An 18,076-nucleotide genomic window follows, 5' to 3' on the forward strand; every position below is an offset into this window, starting at 1 on the left:
ACCCACAATAATGATAGTACCTATTAAATTGATCATTCCCTGAACTTTATATGTGAACTGGTACAAATTTGTTCTGTGCCCAGAATATTGCAAGGGGAAGTGTGATGCCATGGCAGCGTGAGCTGATCTAAGCCAGCACTGCCACGTCTCTGCCTCCTCTCCTCCCGGCCATGTGTTCCCACCTCCTTGCTGGCTTGCCCTGGCACAGCTGGTTCAGAGAGCTGATCTTAATAAAAGCTAAAGCTCCCTTCCCCCACTCCCAAAATGTTTCATTTTTTGACTTGAGCAGCTCCCTGTATTTTCCGTCTGCTCTGTTGTCTGCACAACGTAGGGGATGGGGTGCATGCCTGGGATGGGGAGGGCTGGTGGGGCTGTGGTACCATAAACATATACCAGCTTGAGCTGCTGAAGATAAATCTGTTATAGAGGTAGGAAATTAATCCAGGTTTCATAAGACCAAGACTAAACATCTTGAGCTGTGGATCTTCTGCTGACTGAAATCCTTGTAACTCCGAGACACCAGATGTTTAGCTTTTTTGATCCACCCAGATCTTCCTGTTTGTCTGCTGTAGGATTGTAGGTTAATTGAAGCTGGAGGGGACCTCAGGACGTCATCTAGTCCAACACTGGTCCCTAGATTTACTGTTGGAAATCTGTCTGTTCATTTGACAGCATGTTTGTTAAGATGCATGAATATCTATTTGTTAGAAAACAGGATAGCAGGGAGACAGCTCTATTACCTGATCTTGTACCCTTCGAAACTCCACCCTGAAAGCTTCACCCCTTCAGCATAAAGGGGGTGGTTGGAGGAAAGAAGAAACACAAATTAAAAATAAACCCAAACTGAATGATCTGTAGTGAGAGGAAAAATGCAGCTTTTTGAAATTGTCCCTTGGAGACAGACATTTGCTATTCTCCAGCCAGCCCCTTCCTGCGAGCGTTGGCGGAGCATGAACTGTGGTGTGTCAGTTGTGACTTCTCACTCTTCAGCCTTTCCAAATGCAGTTTTGGCAACTTGCTGTTTTGAAACTGTTTCATTTCTTCCCCATTAGTATCAGTGAAGTGAAAAGAGGCTCACCAGCTTAATGGGCATATATTTATTACTGTGTTCTTCCTTCAATCATGTTAGCAGCGGGAAGATCTGCTCATGCTGTCCCAGACACAGCAGAGAACAATGAATCTATCCGAGTCTAAACAGCATCCCTTTTGGAGAATAATAGCTTTTCTTAACAGTGTTGATGAAGAGCGAAGAGGTCCATTTGCAGTAAACTGTACTTTTTTTTTTTTTTTTTTCCCCTCTGGTCTCTTGCAGGATACAATAAAAGGTGGATATATCTGTTGTCCTGCTGCTTCCTTTTCTTTGCAAGAAAGTAGCTTGTTTGCTGGTCCAAGACCTTCCCTCTTCTGCCATCTAAATATTCTCTGTGGCTCTAAGATGGGTCGAACATTTGGGGCATCATTTCCAGACTGTCAGGGAACAAAAGGTACCTAGGGAGCTTGGACGGAAGTGTTGTAGGTTAATGCACCTTAAAGAAGTCATGCTAAATGCTACGGTTGTTGCTCCTTCTCAGTTCCCAACTGGCTTTGCTTCATCTCATCATTTGAGGTTTAAGAGAGTTTATCGAAAGTTATGTCTAGATTACAAATCAGATTAGATTTGAAAACTCCATATGGCTGAAATAAGATGAAACAAATCTGATTTTGAGCAACCTAGTTGGATTAGCAAGCCTGTTTTCCAAAGCTGTACTTGAAACCATGTAATGGCATCTAAGTCCGTCTGCAACCCTGCTGCCAGTAATGGTTTTCAGTGAATGCTTCTTGTTCTGCTCAAGTCTTTCCAGTAGAATGCTGTGAGGATTAATTAGTTAATGTTTATTGAGTGCTGTGAAGCTGCAAAGTGTTATTTAAGTGCTATCTTTTTTTATCAGTCAGGACTTGATTCTGGTTCCACCTACACTTGGTTTTGTATCTGCGTGAATCTGTGTATTGCACTGGAATTGCTCATGGTTTCCAATCCGGTTCCCAGTGCCCAGGTGCTTGCCTTGCCGTCCTGTGGTGCAGGCAGGTATCTTCAGCTGATGCTCTTCAGCATGTGGATCTGTTCGAAGGCTTTACGGTTCTGCAGATGGGCAGCAGCTCATGGTGCTCTGACTCAGTGATGCTTAGAATGGGGAAGGAGTTTTCCAACGGCATCCAAGAAGGGCAGTGGCTTCTGGTGCCCCTCCTGGCAATTAATTTCAGTACCAGATGTAGGGCAGAAAATGTGTAAATACCTTTGTGATTTATCCCACACATTGGGTCATTTGAGTTTTATCTCCTTAGAACTAAAACATTTTCAATGTGTAGAATATTAGGAGCAGGGTTGTAAGAGGTCCATCAGTGAGATTCTGTACTGAGGAGCAAGTGTAGACAGTGATTCATGTTGCCTTGTTTTGTCATAGAATCACAGCCTGGTTTGGGTGGGAAGGGACCTCAAATCCCCCCCAGTGCCCCCCCCTGCCCCGGGCAGGGCCCCCTTCCCCCAGCCCAGGGGGCTCCCAGCCCCGTCCAACCTGGCCTTGAACCCTTCCAGGGAGGGGGCACCCACAGCTGCTCTGGGCACCCTGGGCCAGCACCTCACCCCCCGCACAGGGAACAATTTCTGCCTTATATATAACCTAAACCTACTCTCTTTCAGCTTAAAACCGTCCCCCCTTGTCCTATCCCCACCCCCTGATCCAGAGTCCCTCCCCCCCTCTCCTGTCCCCCCTTTAAGCCCTGGGAGGCCGCTCGAAGGGCTCCCCGGACCCTTCTCTTCTCCAGGCTGAACCCCCCCAACTCTCTCAGCCCGGCCCCCCAGGGGAGCTGCTCCAGCCCCCCCAGCATCTTCGTGGCCTCCTCTGGCCCCACTCGAGCAGCTCCGTGTGTCCTTCTGCTGTTGGGGGCCCCCGAGCTGGCCCCAGCACTGCAGGGGGGTCTCCCCAGAGCGGAGCAGAGGGGGACAATCCCCCCCCTGGCCCTGCTGCCCCCCCTGCTCTGGCTGCAGCCCAGGGCACGGGGGGGTTCTGGGCTGTGAGCGCACGGTGCTGGTTCACGGGCAGTTTTCCCCCCACCAACCCCCCCAGTCCCTCTCCTCGGGGCTGCTCTCCAGCCACTCCTCGCCCAGCCTGGGTTTGTGCTGGGGATTGCCCCGACCCATGGGCAGGACCTTGCCCTTGGCCTTGTTGAACTTCTTGAGGTTTGCACGGTCCCACCTCTCCAGCCTGTCCAGGTCCCTCTGGATGGCATCCCTGCCCTCCCGCGTGTCACCCACCACACAGCTTGGTGTGATCAGCCAGCTCGCTGAGGGTGCACTCCATCGACTGTCCATGTCACCAAGAAAGGTATTAAACTAAGCTGGGCCCAACACCGACCCCTGAGGAATGCCACTCGTCACTGCTCTCCACTCGGACATCGAGCTGTTGACCACAACCCTTTGAGTGTGACCATCCAGCCGATTCCTTATCCACTGACTGGTTCATCTGTCAAATCCATGTCTCTCCAGCTTAGAGACAAGGCTGTCATGCAGGACAGTGTCAAATAACTTGCATTTTTCCATGTTTATTAGTAAAGCTAGGCATCAGTTTCCATGTGTTAGGTGCATCAGCCAGGCTCTCAGACATTCAAGTGACATTAAATGTGGAACCAAAAGGTCTGGGATTCCACTAATATCAATCTATAACTCTTGCTAAAAGCATTCAGCCCTAACTGAATCCTTTGGCTGGAGCTTGTGGTGTGCATTTGTCTCTATGTTAAATATCTCTTTTCAAGAAGTGGGAATTTGGGACTGAAGCGTCAGAGAAGTGGGAGAAAGCCACGCAAAGCATGAGTGATCACACTCCTGGGGGAGAAAGTACGGGTGGAGAGTGAAGCAGAACGCGTGGTAGCTCTGTCGGGCTGCACCAAACTGCCTTGTGTTTGGCACTGGTGTTTAGTTTTAATGAAATACTAAAAATAGATAGATATTTGTTTTCTTGTTGCCTGCTGAGAGGTTCTGGGGATGCTGCCTGGAGTGGACTGACCACCAGAAACACCTTTAACTAGGCAGGCAGCAGGGAAAAACGTGCTGTAAAAGAGGATGATGTGTTGGAGAGCACAGTGCGGTGGACACCTGGGAGATCTTCCTCCTTAACTATATAAGCTTAAAACCCAACAAAACCTCTCAGTGAATAAGTGAAATAAAAGTGAACTAATGTCAAGGAAAAGCACATGCTATCCAGGATGGACCTCCTGTTTCAGAAGTGGGGCTTCAGCGGTGAGGCCATGGATGGATGTTCTTCTGCAGCTGCACTTGCTGCACACTCTACTTCCTTGCCAGAAGGGCCACAGGGAGCAGTTCCAAATGGAAATGTCCCACTGTACTGCTGGCAAAAGAGATGGTGCATGCTTTCCAGTATGTTTAACCTTATAGTGAAGATTAAGATGAGCTAACCCTGCTGATCCGGCATGGTGGAGCTGCTGCTGAGTGCTTCTGGTTCAAGCCGGTGGCCCTGGGGAAGGAGCAGATCAGCTCAGCTGGATTTGTAGGAGACCTGTTTGGAAAAGGTGTAGTGCTTAGGTCTGGGATTCCTAAAAGTTCTGACACAAAATCTTCAACTTCCATCCAACTGCCATTGGAACCCAAAGAAAATGGTTTTGCAAGCCATGGTGAAGTTGGTACGAACTGCAGGTGCTTGCTGCTTTAAGATGTTTTTACATCTCGAGCCAAACCCAATTTGAGCCAGAACTAATCATGTAGGTCTCATCTTAACGGAGAGAAGGCGGCAGTGCTGGAGAGCAGGTTGTGCTCTGACATAAAGGAAATCCAGAGAAATTGCTGCAGGAGGTATTTATTACGTTGTAGAAGTGTGTGAGTCCCACCTCCAGTGTCTTACTCTGGCCATTCAACTACCAGTTAAGGGATCCAGAATGAAGTTAAAACCCGTTCAGCATCATCACTGACATCACCTGAGCCTGATGTGATGCCAGATACTTGTTGCTGGTCTGAAGTGTTTCTCAGTGACTTCCAAGCGCAGTGAGTTACACCTTTTGAGCCAGGTTTTCTTTTTTTTTTTTTTCTTCCTTTGGTTCTGTGTCATTTAAACAACGGGGGTTATCAGAAAAGTACATCTGGTGTTGGAGGCTGTCCCTCCGAATGGTCACGCGTGTGAAAGCAGCTTGCTCTTCTTCAGAACAAGCTTTGCTGCATCACACGTTCCGCTCCCGACACCTAATATTTGGAATTCAGTGTGGGATAGATAATCCGAGCTTTGCTTTAATAAACCTTGCAACTCCCAGAGTGTGAAACTACTGGCAATTTCTGATGGGGTGCAAACTCCGGGCTGTTACTTTATTAAGATCAAGATTTCGTGGGGACTCGTGAAAGGGTGAGAACCTCCATAATGGAACGAGAAGGGGATGAGCAGATTTTGAGCTGGAGCTCTGTCTCCTCTTGACCGGACAGGTGAAATAAATGAACTAAAAATACTCATTTTTCTGAGGATTTCCTCTTCAACCTTGTCTTTACTAGGGGAATTCTGCAAACTTGTCAGTGGTGTTGGCGCAAAGTCTAACACAGGTAGGCCACTTAATATTTGCAAAGCTTAAACTGGTGTGTTTTTTCTTGTATGTTGGGCTGGTCTACCACACAACTCCTCATTAGCTCTTTGAAAATAGCTGTGCCTTGTCTTGATGCATGTCTAACGTGTGGTTAATTGGTAAGGGCTTTTCTCTGTAGAGTTATTCCTGACGAGGCATAGCCAGAGCACGCACCCGTGGATTTAAGGTCATTTCAGTGTCCACTACAGTATTTTGCAAGGGACCCAGATCCTGTTGGTGTCTACAGTCGAGGGAGGGAAGCGTGAGAGCATCTATTACAGATTCCTGACATTAAATCTGCCTTTGTGTCCTCACTGACCGTAGGGAGGTGGTTGCTGGCAACGCAAAGGAGTAGGTGGTGTGAGTCAGTGGGTGCTCTCCTGGCCTTGGACACCCGCGGCCAACTTCGGCGATGGAGTAGATGGTCTGGATACAGCCAACTGCACTCGTGTCGAGTGGAACTGCCACTTGTTTTAGCAGCGTTGGAGCCTGCTGGAAACAAGGGCAAACAATTTGTAGACACGGTTTTCTAATCTAGGTGAAACTTTTCGTGCAGAGGGGGGAAAAAAAATCCCATCTTTAAGTCCAGGACCATGAAATCTTATTGTATGTAATAGGAGGGAAGCCAATCTTTTAAGAATAACCGGTACCCTTTGTACTGCTTTTATAGTAGCAGGTGTTAGCTAATAGATTTGGGCTGGGTATATTTTTTAAATAAGCACTTCTTTTGAAAACTATCGCTAAGCTGCGATTCTGCTGCTAAATAAGGACTGCTAATGACTGTCCTGTCAAGCAAAGATCAAATCTGTTCCCCAAGAGTTATTCCAGTCTCTAGCTCCTTACCACAGCTTTGGTTCTCTTTAGGTTGCGGCAGTCTTTGATACCCTTCCTTAAATGTCATAAGCACGTAATATTTCTATATAACTGAGTTCAGTTCCTGAGTTCAGGGCTTTAAAGCTGTCTGGTTTAAGTGGTGAGCAAAGTGGTGAGTATCTCTTCCTCAAAAAGTTGTAGAAAAAACCCCAGAGTCCTGGGAAGGATGGATGGAAATCTCATCCATGAGTCCAGTCTCCTGAAATGCTGGTGCTGGAAGCGCTTGCAAACAATCCTGGAGCTGATTCCTCCACGACCTCCAGGGACATCTCCATGAAACGGAGGCTGCTCTGTCCTGGTGGAAGGCTGCAGTGGCAACAGGCTGGAGAAATTTGTCCATTGCTGCCTGCTTAGGTTGCTGGGCAGGCAGTGGAATATGTTAACAGCATTCCAGCACTCCTGTCCCCTTGTTCTCCAGGCTTCTTTGGGGTAAGCCCATGTATGAGCAGGTTTGGTTCTTGCACCCAAATTTGAATGACAAAACCCCTGTGTAGCTTTGAGCTGGTAAGACACAGCAAAGCTGATGTAAAAGACGATCATCTATTACAGGAGACCCACCCAGAATAGGCTGACTATATTTAGATATCACGGACTTAAATCTAACATAAATTGAGCACGAATCTGGAGTCATTTTACGTGCTCCAGTGAAGATGCTTTGGATTCACGTTAGCGTAAATGAGATCAAAATCTGTCTGCTTCTCGAAGATGGCCGGAGAGAGCGTGAATGAAATCCCCGGCAAAAATAGAGACTTGCTCTCAGAAACGAGCCCCCCAGCTGGCACGACTCGTCAGAGTACTGGAGCTATTGAAAAATGCTGCAGACAGAAAATGAATTAGAGGATAAAAAAGTGAAAATGAGCTGGCAGGATCTTTAGGTGACTCATCAGGTGCATCTTGTAAAGTCTCTTTCTGAGAAGTAATGAAATCGCATGTTCTAACAATATTTGCACTGCCGCAGGAAAATGCATAAATATTGGGATCAATTAATGAAATTAGATAATTTGACCAAAAAAGCCATAGCGCTGGCTCAGAAACCATCCCTCTTCCTTTTTGCTGGTCTTGCTACTTGCAATTGGAGAGGAAAATCCTGTGCTTTTGTGTCACATCTAAGATAGGCGAGACCTGGGCGGCCGTAGGGTTACTGGGATGCTTTGGGTAGTCACCTGCAGCTCGAGGGCTTCCACTTTCCCCCCATGGAAGTCCTCGAGCCGGTGGGCAGGCAGGTGCAGAAAAGCCCTGGGCAGGCAGCCTCCCACCCTTTGGATTTTAGGATTGGTGAGGGTAGGCACATCTTGTCTCTGCCAACCGCAAAGCTCATCTCTCCGTGTCCCTCAACCTCTGTTTTTCAACTGTAAAATGGGGAGTAATGATTTGCCTTGAAAAGGGAAATTTTCCTTAGGAAAGAGCCCTGTGGGTATGTGCATCAGCCTGTGACATTTAGATACTCCAGTAACTCATCGCGCGCAGTCGAGTTCATCACGGAGCTTCAATTCTGGAGTGAGAGCTGAATTTGGAGTGAAATAGCGGGGTTACTAGCATGAGCGGTTCAATTTATGATGTTTATAATAGAGTAATTACCTCATTCCTACCGTATTTTATTGGATTTATATTTGGGAAAGACACTAAACCTCGGGTGAAGAAGAATGCGGAATAGCGCTTAATTTATACCAGAATAAGGATGCAATCTTAAACGTGAACGCAGAATACGCGCACGGTGCTGGGGCAGGTGTTCGGGTGGGTAATCGTGAGCTCTCCAAGCAAAAAGGGCTATTGCCATCTTCGGGTTTATCAACAGCAAGAGCAGAACTCATCAGGTTATCCTACCCTTGGTTTGGCGTTGCTACAACTGTTGTTGGAATAATTTGTCTGGTTTCTGGCGTCCTCGATTCAAGAGGATGTTGACAAATTGGAAAGATGTAAAAGAGCCACGAGGGTGGTTAAAAGATTGGCAAACGCGCCTTGCCAGCGAAACAGCCAGTCTCCTGGCTCGGATGAGTTTTATATATTTATTTTTTTTCTTTAAGAGAAGGTTAAAGGGTGGCTTTAGCAGCTCCAAGTACCTGTGTGAAGAACAAAAATAGACCGCGCCGGAGGCTGTCAGACAGAGGTGTAACACAAGCCGGTGCCTGGAAGTTGAAGCCAGACTTGAGCTGAGCAGAACAGTTCTTAATAGTAAAAGCAATTGATCTCTCCTGATATTTCACACGAGTCCTGGTTTTTCATCCTCCTCTAGAATTCTATACACCAAAATGAGGATTTTTTTATTTTTTTTTTTTTTTTAATTATAATTTGTATTTACGTCTAATTCATGGAGGAAAGCCTTAATTAAGCAGGGGGCAAACTATGGGTTTATGTATATACCAGAGCGTCTCTTGATGTTGTGCACCTACTCATTAGCTCTGCCTGCACCTCACGTAGGATGTTTTGTCCTCAGCACTCGTAGATCTCCGCTGGCTGAGCCTGATTTGAGGTGTTTTGGTGCTGCTGAGTTACAGTCAGTAAATAACAGTAGGCGCTCGTGAGAGTTTGAAATGAGATTTTTCCTCTTCTTGAGCATTTTTCAGTGCATTTGCCTTGTGAAAAAGGAAAACTAGTGGTGGCTTATTCTGAATTGAGGTTTTATTTGAAGAGATACTTCTTGTATTTCCCTGCAGGGCTCGCTCCACCTTTGTTCCCCAGCAAGCCTCGATTTCCGCAGGAAGCTCGTCCAAGGAGAGGCTGTGCTAAATTTACCTTGAGATCGACGTGCGGCAGAGTCACTGAGATAATTCTCGATTTGTAAAGCTTAGAGCAGAGCGTGAAGTCTGGCTGTTGTTATTCTTTCTTACCATTCAATATAAGAAAGAATATCTTCCTTGCCTTGCTGGTCTTCCTGGCCACACAGGTTTGAAGGAGCTCGGTGTGTGTAAAGGATCTTTAAATGCATCCTGGAAGGATGCAGAAAATGAGTCTGTTTTAAAGCAGTCCCTCGTGTTCATTTACTACAGCAGCTAAAAGGTGAATATTGGGGGTTTGGTATAAAACTACACTGCTCGTTTTTTTAAATGCAATGTTCTCTTTTATTTTTCTAGCTGTGGGGAGCTCAAAAAATAAAGCAGGTAATATGCGTTTTTTTATATATATTTCATCATTGTTTTCAACTCTTGCTGCTTTTTTCCTTTCTGCTAAGCGATGCTGTCCTCTTCTCCATTATTGACTTTGCCAGTTGCTATTTTGTCTTGCCACAGAAATGTAAATGCAGAGAACACTGTTGCCACCAAAGAGTCTGATTTTTTTTTTTTTTTTTTTTTTTGTATTTATATATTTTGATGTCTTCATTTTCTCCTTCCTGTCTAGTCAAGAGATTTCTTGCCTCCAGTCTTTTGAAAATAGTTTGACAGTTCTTTGGTAAGGCTTGTAACTGTGTCGTACCTTCCTCCTCTGCAGTCCCGGATTGCTTGGGGACTGATTTTTCATCCCCAGCCAGTTAATGCCAGTGCAGCCTCCTGGACTCATTGTAAAATTTGGTAAAAATAGGCCAAGTGAGCTTCGTTGTCCATTTATCAGGAAAAGAGATTTAGGATTTCCGTGGAGGCTGGGCTGTCCGCAGCCACCACCGCTGGCTGAGGAGCTGCGGGTACACATAAAGGTTGAATTATCTGGGAAATCCAAATCCCATGGCGTGCGAGGGGATTTTATTCGGGTCACCCTGATGGGGACAGCCCGAGTGGCCCACACCTGTGTGTTTTTGACCCAACTCAGCCGGATTCTGAGGCAGCACCTCAGGTTTCCTACGACGTGCTGCGCGGGCTCGTGCAGACGTATCTGGAGATGGGGAAGATGTTCCTCACGCCGAATCCCTCCACCGTGGCCAAGCCAATCTTTATGGGAGGGTCTCCTGTGACCCATTTGCTTCACAAGCAGCATAAAATGATTTACACCCTTGTCTGTCCCCACCTCCCCGAGCAGGCAGTCCTGCCCTCCCCATCCCTGTGGCACAGCGAGGGCTTTTCCTTTTTTTTTTTTTTTTTTCCATAGGGCAGAGTTTCAGCCAGGACATGAAGCTGCATCTCAGTGGAGATGCCGAGACGAGGCAGGGACAGAAAATAGGTTTCCCTTTATCCCCTCCTAAATCTGCATTTCACCCCCTGCGGTTAAGGGGCAGCGGTGAGCGCAATTACAGCACCAAGAAAGAGCCACTTTCTGTATTTTAGGTTAAATGATTTTCTTCTAAATGATGGACTTACACTAAATGATTTAAGGAGAGGGGAAAGCAGTGGTGGGGAGAGGTTTTGTGGAGGCTGCCAAGCAATAACCACCTTTGGTCGGAGCTGCAAAAGCAAGGAGGGGGCCGAGACGCGTGAAGCCCCCCGGTAGTCTCTGGTTGAAGGTGCTATTTGTAGAGGCTGAGCCCTGGCTTTCGCTGCGCCTTGCCAACTGTTGCTGTGCCTTCACTGTGTCTGTTTGCTGACTCTTTTACAGGCCATCATCCATCCTGACACAAATGAGACCATCTTCATGCCTTTCCGAATGTCAGGTATGGTACATCCCGATCGGGTAATCGTTAATTTTACTGGGAATTTGTGCAATTTTTTATTTATTTATTTATTATTTTTCTCCTCCCGTTTTTGAATTGCGTCTTGTAAACATTTCGACCAACATCAGAAAGTGATTCAAACGCCTGAATCCCTTTGCAATCAAGGAGAATTAGAATCCTAAATGCCTATGCGAGATCTAGTGCTTAGTATTTTCCTTCCCTTCAGATATTTTAACGTGGGCTCAAGCTAACGTCTTTTTTGTCATTTTTGAGGTATCTGTCGCTATAATGGGCATTTTAATTTTGTAGCAAGCAGTGAGGCTTGCTGCCCGACGAGCAGCTTAGGGTTTTATTCTTCAGGAGAGAGTGGGATGAGCCCTATTTTTCCGTGTGCAGTGGTACCTAATAGTCATGGCATTGGGAGCCTGGGAAAAATCGGCCTGTCCGTGGCTTAATGATTAAATCACTGCCTCCTCCTTCCTGCTTTGGGGTGTCCCTCTGCCATTCGCAGGCCCACAGGTACCTCTGCTCGGGGTTGAACAGCAGCTCTCTCGAGGATGCAAGTGCAGCCTTGGTCCCTTCCCAAAGCACCTATTTAAACAAATACAACCTTTTCCACATTTTGAGGGGGAACATCTTCACCTGAATACCGGGCCCAGGGGAAAACCAACAGGGTTGATGGGTTTTGTTTTCCAGTTCTTTGAAGAAGGATGGTGTCGAGGGTGAAGTGGAGGGGAGAAAAGCCAGGACCCACTGCTTCGCTGCCTTGTTCTGTGTTTTTTAAAAAATTTTTCTTCCTCTCAGGTCTTTGCCCTTTCCGACTGTAAATTGGATCCGTGAGGCTTAATTCAGTAATATTGGTAAAATGCTCTGAGACCTTCTAGTGGAAGTCATAGAGATGAATTATAATTAGCACAAAAATTGGCAGACTTAGCAGGGGAAAAATGTGAAGCATTTGATTTTTGTGGCGCTCAATAAGATTTGGGGTAAAGGCTCATCTCTAATATAGAGAGCTTTAACTTACACCTATGATTAAAACAGTCCCTCTCTCCTCCATGATGCAAATGTAATTTCTTCAGCTTATACCCCATTCCTTTTTCTACTGACCTAGAAATAAATGATTTCCCCTGCTATAGAATTGCTAGTGGATAGGTTGATAAAGGAGACGGTGAAAGAGGGAGATTTCCCCCTGTGGTGGCATGGTTCTGCTCCTTAACTGGAATGGCCTTTGCAGCTTAGATGGCTTCAGGAGTGTCTTCAGCACGCTGTCCTGGCGGGACCAGGCTCAACGAGAGGGGAAGTGGCACGGGAAGCCGGGGAGTTTTCTCCTGGGTTAGCGAGGGTAGGTTGTGGGAGGGTCTGATGAGCAACAGAGCTGGCACGAGGGAGGGAACAGATTGCGTGACTGAGCCTGGGAAGGGGGGGGGGGGGGCAGGATCTCCCCCTTTTCCGTGGCAGCAAGCCACTAGGTCAGCTCAGTTAGCAGCATCCTGCTCCTCCTGGTCCAGACCGAGCAGCTCCTGGTCTGAGCTGTCATCCCTTCGCTTCTGCTGATTTGAGTTTTTGCTGGCTGCCTAGCCCAGCTCAACGACACGATGCCCTCCGAAGTGCTAACACCACGTCCTGGCACAGACTGGCTTTGCTGGAGTAAGATTTAGGGTCTGGATGTCTATAAGTTTCAGAGAAACTCTTCGACGGCAACTCAAGAAAAACAAATAGAGGATGAGAAGGAGACCGGGCAAAAATCAGGAGGCTGCTCTAGTTGATGCTTGGTGCATCAGGTGTAGGGCCACAGACGTCCCCATGGTGGTAGGGAGCTGGTGGAAGTGAGTGCAGCCCATCACACCAGGTGTGGCTTCTACCCTAAGCTGGTAGATGTCTTAATGTGATTTTTTTTTTTTTTTTCCCATCCCAAAACTGCCTATTAAAATGCATGCATATTTTTTTTTTTTTAATAGGTTACATTCCCTTTGGAACGCCCATCGTAAGTATCTTAACATCTCTCCCCAATTTGTTTGCAAGTACCAAGAAATGCATTTTTTAGCACTCGCAGACAATTCTCCCAATGCCACCTTACCTTCTCGCAACATGTTCACACACGGTTCCCACCTTTCCTGTCACACGTTAGCAAGGGCTTCGTCATGGAAAACCTGCCCTGTGGACACAGCTTGTTGTGCTCAAGGTTATTTATCTACTTAACGTCGTTCGCCCAGCCCCCTGCCATGCCTTCAGCTTTATCTTTCCCTTCTGGAAAGGGAAGACCAAGATGAGCTCATTGCCTGCAAAATGCAACTTCTGCAACTCTCGGATTTCATCTTTGGACACTTTTTTTTTTTTTTTTTTTTTTTTTTTTTTTTCCCATTTGCATGTTTTACAAGTCGCTTCCCGAACGTGACAAGCTACAGCACGGCGAGGCCGGTGTCGTGCGCTCTCGTTTTGATTAATTAAAACGGCGAGCGCTTTCCGTGGGGTTATTGCTAAGGGCGTTTTTAGTTTGTACTTGTTATTGTGAAATTTGTAAGCAATCGGGTGCTCTCGATAGCGAAAGCCAGAAGGGAGATGATTCTGCCTGTCTTCCTGATGCTGAAACCTCAGCTCATCTTCGGGGACGGTTAATTAACCCCATTTTATGAACGGGGAAACCGAGGCACGTGGCTTTGCCCCACATCTCCCAAAGTCGGTGCCAAAAGGTAGTCGGTCCTCCTAGCCACCAGCTCTTGGCTCAGCTTGTTAGATGACCCATATTAAAATGGTTGCAGGAGCAAATTCTGCTCTATTTAATCTTCCTAAACCCAGTGGACCATGGCATAGCATTTGTTTAAAGGTAACGATCCTTTCCCGAATGGCTATAGCAGGGTTGCTAGCACCTAAAAGCAGAAATCATGGTGGCTGTTACTATTTGTTGTCGTGGGTAAGGGTTTGGTGGTAACTTTGTATGGGGCATTTTAAAAGAAAAGGTTAAACAAAAATGAGTTAACGATCAAATTGACAATGAAATCGGCCCAAATCCAGAGCTGTCAGAGGAGCCGAGAGCTGTCAGATGAGCCCAATTTCACTAGCTGTAAAGGATAAACTGGAACCTCTTGTCATTTAAAAAAAAAAAAAAAAAAAAACCAAAAAAAAAAAAAAAACCCAAACGTTTCAAATGTTAAAATTAAAATGTAACATTTATGCCAATCGATCTGTGAAATTTAGTGACAAAATTGGCAGCCTGCTCTAGCATAAAAACAGTTTGAGTCTTGCATTTCACATAGGGGGATGGGATTTCCTCAAGAGAGACTTAATGTGCCTGCGGTGGGCTCTGGCTGAGCGAGCGTGGCTCTCCTCGCCCGCAGAGCCGTGCCGGCGTGCCGCTGCACCCGCACTAATTGTCCCGACGTTGGGGGGGGGGGGTGTCAGTTAAACACCCTGCGTAGATACCGGCAGGGACGTGATCAGATTATGTATTAACAGGTTTACTGCCTATCAGTCAATACACGATGCTGCCTATATTCATGTTGGTTTGTTTTTTGTTTTTTTTTTTTTTTTTTTTTTCCCCTATAGCTAATGCAAAATAATTCAGTATGGTTTAGCTCATTGTGAAAGAGATTAAGGTCTGGCTGAAAATAATCTTTTCTGGCCGAAGCAGCTACTCCCCTGACACAACCAAATCCTGCGGCTGTTTATTTTTTCCCCTGAGTTGCAATCATTTGCTTTTCTTTTTAGCCACCGTCCTCTCTGTGCTCAGGTTTACGGTTCGGCCCCAGGCTCGGCTGCAGTGGGGACAGGACGGGGGTACGTGTGAGTGGAAGGAGAGTTTGTGGTTTGCCCACCTGGATTTCAGCCCGGGAGGGAGCAAATCCAGCCGCTCGCGTTATCTCCCTTTGCTGCAGGGGTGAGAGGCACAGGGCGGCTGCTGGGCTGTAGCCTTTTACCCTGGGTTTTTGTGTTTCATCCCAGGGCTAAAAGGCTCCGAGGAGGAAGATTTATCTGTATTTCAGAAGCTCAGCCCTAGACATGGGCAGGGAGGACGGAGCAGGAGCCGCGCTGCTGTTCCCAGCTGCCACCCACAGCTTTAAGCACCTGATTTTCCCCAGCCATTTAAAAATGGAGCGGGGTGGGGGGGTGGGGGTGTGTTTGTTGAGGTTTCGAAGCACGTGGAGAAGACCCGGGTGTTAATACGGGGTTGCAGGTGACTCACACACGAGGCAGGACTTGGGGCTTGCAAGAGGAGAGCTCGTAATGCAAACGTGCCACGAGGCTGCTCAGAGCCCACAGATGTCCGAGCGGCGGCTTTAGCCCCGGCTTTGGGGCCACGAAGGGCCGGTTCACACCTGATAGGCAATTAAATTTTGTAGCTGGTACTTTTGTAGTGTTTAGAAGCTTTTTTTATTTTGTTTTCCTTCTTAGTTATTTTTTCCCCTGACAGTAATTAAAAGTGAAGCTGTACATTTCTTGACAGACTCTTGCACATATGGAGAGTTTGCATTTAAACGTGCCTCTTTCAGTCATACAGATTTTGGGTGCTCTTTTTTATTTATTTATTTTCCTCTTTTATTTTTCTCGGCGCTCAGCTTCAGCTGACAATGTAAGTAGCTGCCTGCAGTCTTCCCTCTCCTCCGGAGCCTCATTAGCCCGCTGGCTTCAGGCGCGTAAGTCAGTCCTAGGGTGAGGAGGTTCATCGCCTGTTGAATTCGTTTGGCTAAGACCGGCAACGGAGTAATTAATGACAAGATCCGCATATTGAATGGAAGCAGTAAATTAGTGTAACTTGCACAGATTGGCGCTCGGCCAGCGTACAAAGTAGCTGTAACTTCACGAAAGGCTGTAGGAGGAAAAGCTGGAGGAGGAGGAGGAGAAAGGAAAGAAGATGTAAATGAAATCAGGCCTCCCAACCCTATTACCCTTTTGTTTGTTGTTATTTCTCTCTTATGTCCTTAAGCGTAGAAGTTGCCTCCTCTTCAACTGATGCTGCTGCAGATGTGCAGAGATGGCTTTAGCTTATCCCTCCGTGCAGCAGGCTCTCAGTCCTCTAACAGGGAAGTTTTCTTTCTTCTCAGCCTCTTTAGGAATAAATTTAAAGAAAACGGTGCAGAGGACGGTCTGAGTGTGGGAATGAACCCACAGCATTCTTGCCCAGATGCCTCGGAGATGTTTCAGTTCACATGAGCGTCCTCAAAAGAAATGTATTTGGAATTAAAAGGATTTGTTCAGTCTTCTTCCTCTCAACAAAGATGCAGGCATGATTTTGCAACGAGAAGACCATCTTCTTCTGAAACTATCAGGCGTTTAAGGCACAGGAGGAGAGAAGATTGCAGTGACGTTAGGAAGCATCTCACCTGTTTCTTGCCCACGAACTCATCTTCTTGTCCACATTTGCTGGGTTTATCGTTGGGAGTCCCACTGCTTTGCAGCCCTTTTCCTCTTCTTCAACTCCTTATGCTTTAAGAGGAAAGATTGCCATAAAACAAGGTGGGAGGGAGTCTGGCAGTGCTGCGCCGTGGGCCAGAGGTGGGGTCTTTAAAGCGTTGCAGAGGGTGTGCCGAGGAGGTGTGTTGAGACACGTCCCAAGGATGCTCTCAGAACTGTGTAAGGCACTGTCGTGGTTTAGGCCTGGTTGGCAGCCAACCACAATGCAGCACCTCTCTCTCCCCTCCCCTCCGGCAATGAGAAGGGACAGAGAGCCAGGCTTGGCGTTCGAGATAGGACTGGGATGGGGAAAAAATCCCCTTTATGATCACGAGCAAAAGGCAGACTCGTTAGGGGAAGAAAAAAAAAAAAACACACATTTATCGCAGACACTAACAACACATAACAGAGTAGGACAGTGAGAAGCATTGCCACATCTTGAGAACACCTTCCCCCCACCCCTCCCTTCTTCCCGGGCTCAGCTCTGCTCCCGATATCTCTACCTCCTCCCCCAGGGGCGCAGGGGCAGGGAATGGGGGGTGCAGTCAGTGCTGCCACTTCCTTCATCTTCAGTGAGGGGAGTGTCCGGAACTTGTTACCCCCTGCTCCATCGTGGTCCCCCTCTCACAGGAGACAGTCCTCCACAAACTTTCTCTGACTTGAATTCCTCCCACGGGCCGCAGCGTTCCCCACACTGCTCTGTCGTGGGTCACTAACTCCCTCCGACTGGATTCCCTCCCACGGCTGCAGCCCTTCCCGAGCTGCTCCGGCGTGGGACTCCCCCGCATGCTGCAATCCTCCCAGCACTGAATTACAGCAGCGGGGCTGCCTTTCCCCACGAGACCCCGGCCTTCTTCGGGCACAGCACCTTGATTAGCTGAGCAGGAACAACAGGCCATAAATCAGTGTCTGCTCCACCGCAGATCTTCATGGGTGGCAGGGGGGGCCGCCCTGCCGTCTCCCCACAGGATACAGGGGGGTCTCTGCTCTGGCACACCTCCCCCCTCCTTTCTTCCTCCGTTCCTCCACTGACCTTGGTGTTCATGCAGCTGCAGCAACTCCTCCTCACCAGTCCCACTGCCCGTCACCACGTCCCTTCTTAAATACGTTATCGCAGAGGCGCAGCCGATGGGCTCAATTTCCCAAACAGAAGTGGAGCTGACATGGAGCTGGGGGAGCTTCGAGAAGCTTCTCACAGGGGGCCGCCCCGATAGCCCCCTCCCCTGCCACCAAAAAACTCCACCACTCACTCAACCCAGGACAGGCACCATCCCCGTGTGTGGCCTCGGGTGCCGTGCCGGGTGACCTTGCGAAGCCCGTGGCACCTCACGTTCACGCAGCAGCCGGCAACACCTGGCCAGATGTGCTGGGGCAGGCAGCCGGCAGCCTCTGGGAGGCGGCGATCGGCAGCCTGAGCTCGTAACCCAAGCAGAAGTTTTCGCGGCTCGGAATATGACACATCAACAATTCCCTTCTCTTCAAACAGAATTCAGGCTCCCAAACAGGAGCACATGTGCTTCCAGGTGGCACTCCTGTCTTCAGATGTTCGAGTCGGATTTCTTTCTTGTGCTTGAAACAGTGAACGTGCCAAAGGAAAATAAGAAAAACCCCCCTTCGCTGCCAATAGTAACAACTTTGAACTCTTGCATTCGTGCAATGTTTGTGTTATCCTCCAGAAATACCTGGATTAAAGAATTTATTATA

At 47.6% G+C, this 18,076-nt stretch overlaps 1 protein-coding gene across 2 annotated transcripts in view; it reads left to right on the plus strand.

Annotated features, from left to right (window-relative positions):
* The window catches only part of SFXN5 (sideroflexin 5), a 104,323-nt gene that overhangs the window by 31,123 nt on the left and 55,124 nt on the right, over positions 1–18,076 (plus strand). For both annotated transcript variants that reach the window (XM_033007080.2, XM_042808247.1), the window contains exons 4-6: positions 9,540–9,566; positions 10,930–10,984; positions 12,943–12,968. In XM_033007080.2, coding sequence (XP_032862971.2) covers positions 9,540–9,566; positions 10,930–10,984; positions 12,943–12,968 — 108 coding nt within the window. The remainder of the gene's footprint in view (positions 1–9,539; positions 9,567–10,929; positions 10,985–12,942; positions 12,969–18,076) is intronic.

The sequence above is a fragment of the Tyto alba genome, unplaced genomic scaffold (genome assembly GCF_018691265.1).
Source record: "Tyto alba isolate M040663 unplaced genomic scaffold, T.alba_DEE_v4.0 Super-Scaffold_6, whole genome shotgun sequence".
NCBI classification, from domain to species: Eukaryota; Metazoa; Chordata; class Aves; order Strigiformes; family Tytonidae; genus Tyto; species Tyto alba.